General features: G+C 68.5%; 1 protein-coding gene across 1 annotated transcript in view; it reads left to right on the forward strand.

Annotated features, from left to right (window-relative positions):
* MNEG_7023 (hypothetical protein) overlaps nucleotides 1–85 on the forward strand; it is a gene marked incomplete at both ends in the record, with an annotated part of 4,913 nt that extends 4,828 nt beyond the window's left edge. Inside the window, one exon of the mRNA XM_014044505.1 lies at nucleotides 20–85. Coding sequence (XP_013899959.1) covers nucleotides 20–85 — 66 coding nt within the window. The remainder of the gene's footprint in view (nucleotides 1–19) is intronic.
* Between the last annotated feature and the right edge of the window lie 382 nt (nucleotides 86–467).

The following is a 467-nucleotide window of genomic DNA, read 5'->3' on the forward strand; positions in this document are numbered from 1 at the left end:
CTCCCGCCTCCCCCGCCAGGTGTTCCCCCTCATAGCCGAGTTCCTGGAGCACCACGACGCGCGCGCGCCCCAGAGCAAGATGTGACGTGGCAGCAAGCCGACACGCCCCAATGCCGTGATGACGTCACGTGGTGCAAACAACCAACGGCCGGGCGGGGCTGAATCCCGTCGGCTGGGCGCAACCGCCTGTCCCACGGGCGCGGGCGCTTTGCTGCGGTCTGGCAGGCTTGGTTGTTTGATGCCAGGCCACACTGGCCTGGCGGTAGTGCACGAATGCTGTCCGCAGAGTTCTGCGGGGGCCGGCCTCGGATGAGGGGCATCAGCTCGCTGGGACTCGCTCGAAGGCCGAGGTTAGGTGCGCAACAGCCGCCTATTGCGCGGCTGCAGCACCGCCTCGCTCGCATGCGGCCGGCGCCGCCGTCCGCATGCTCCATGTTTTTTGGGCGGTGGGGCCGCGCTAGGCCAAA

The sequence above is a fragment of the Monoraphidium neglectum genome (genome assembly GCF_000611645.1).
Source record: "Monoraphidium neglectum strain SAG 48.87 unplaced genomic scaffold scaffold01206, whole genome shotgun sequence".
Taxonomy (NCBI): domain Eukaryota; kingdom Viridiplantae; phylum Chlorophyta; class Chlorophyceae; order Sphaeropleales; family Selenastraceae; genus Monoraphidium; species Monoraphidium neglectum.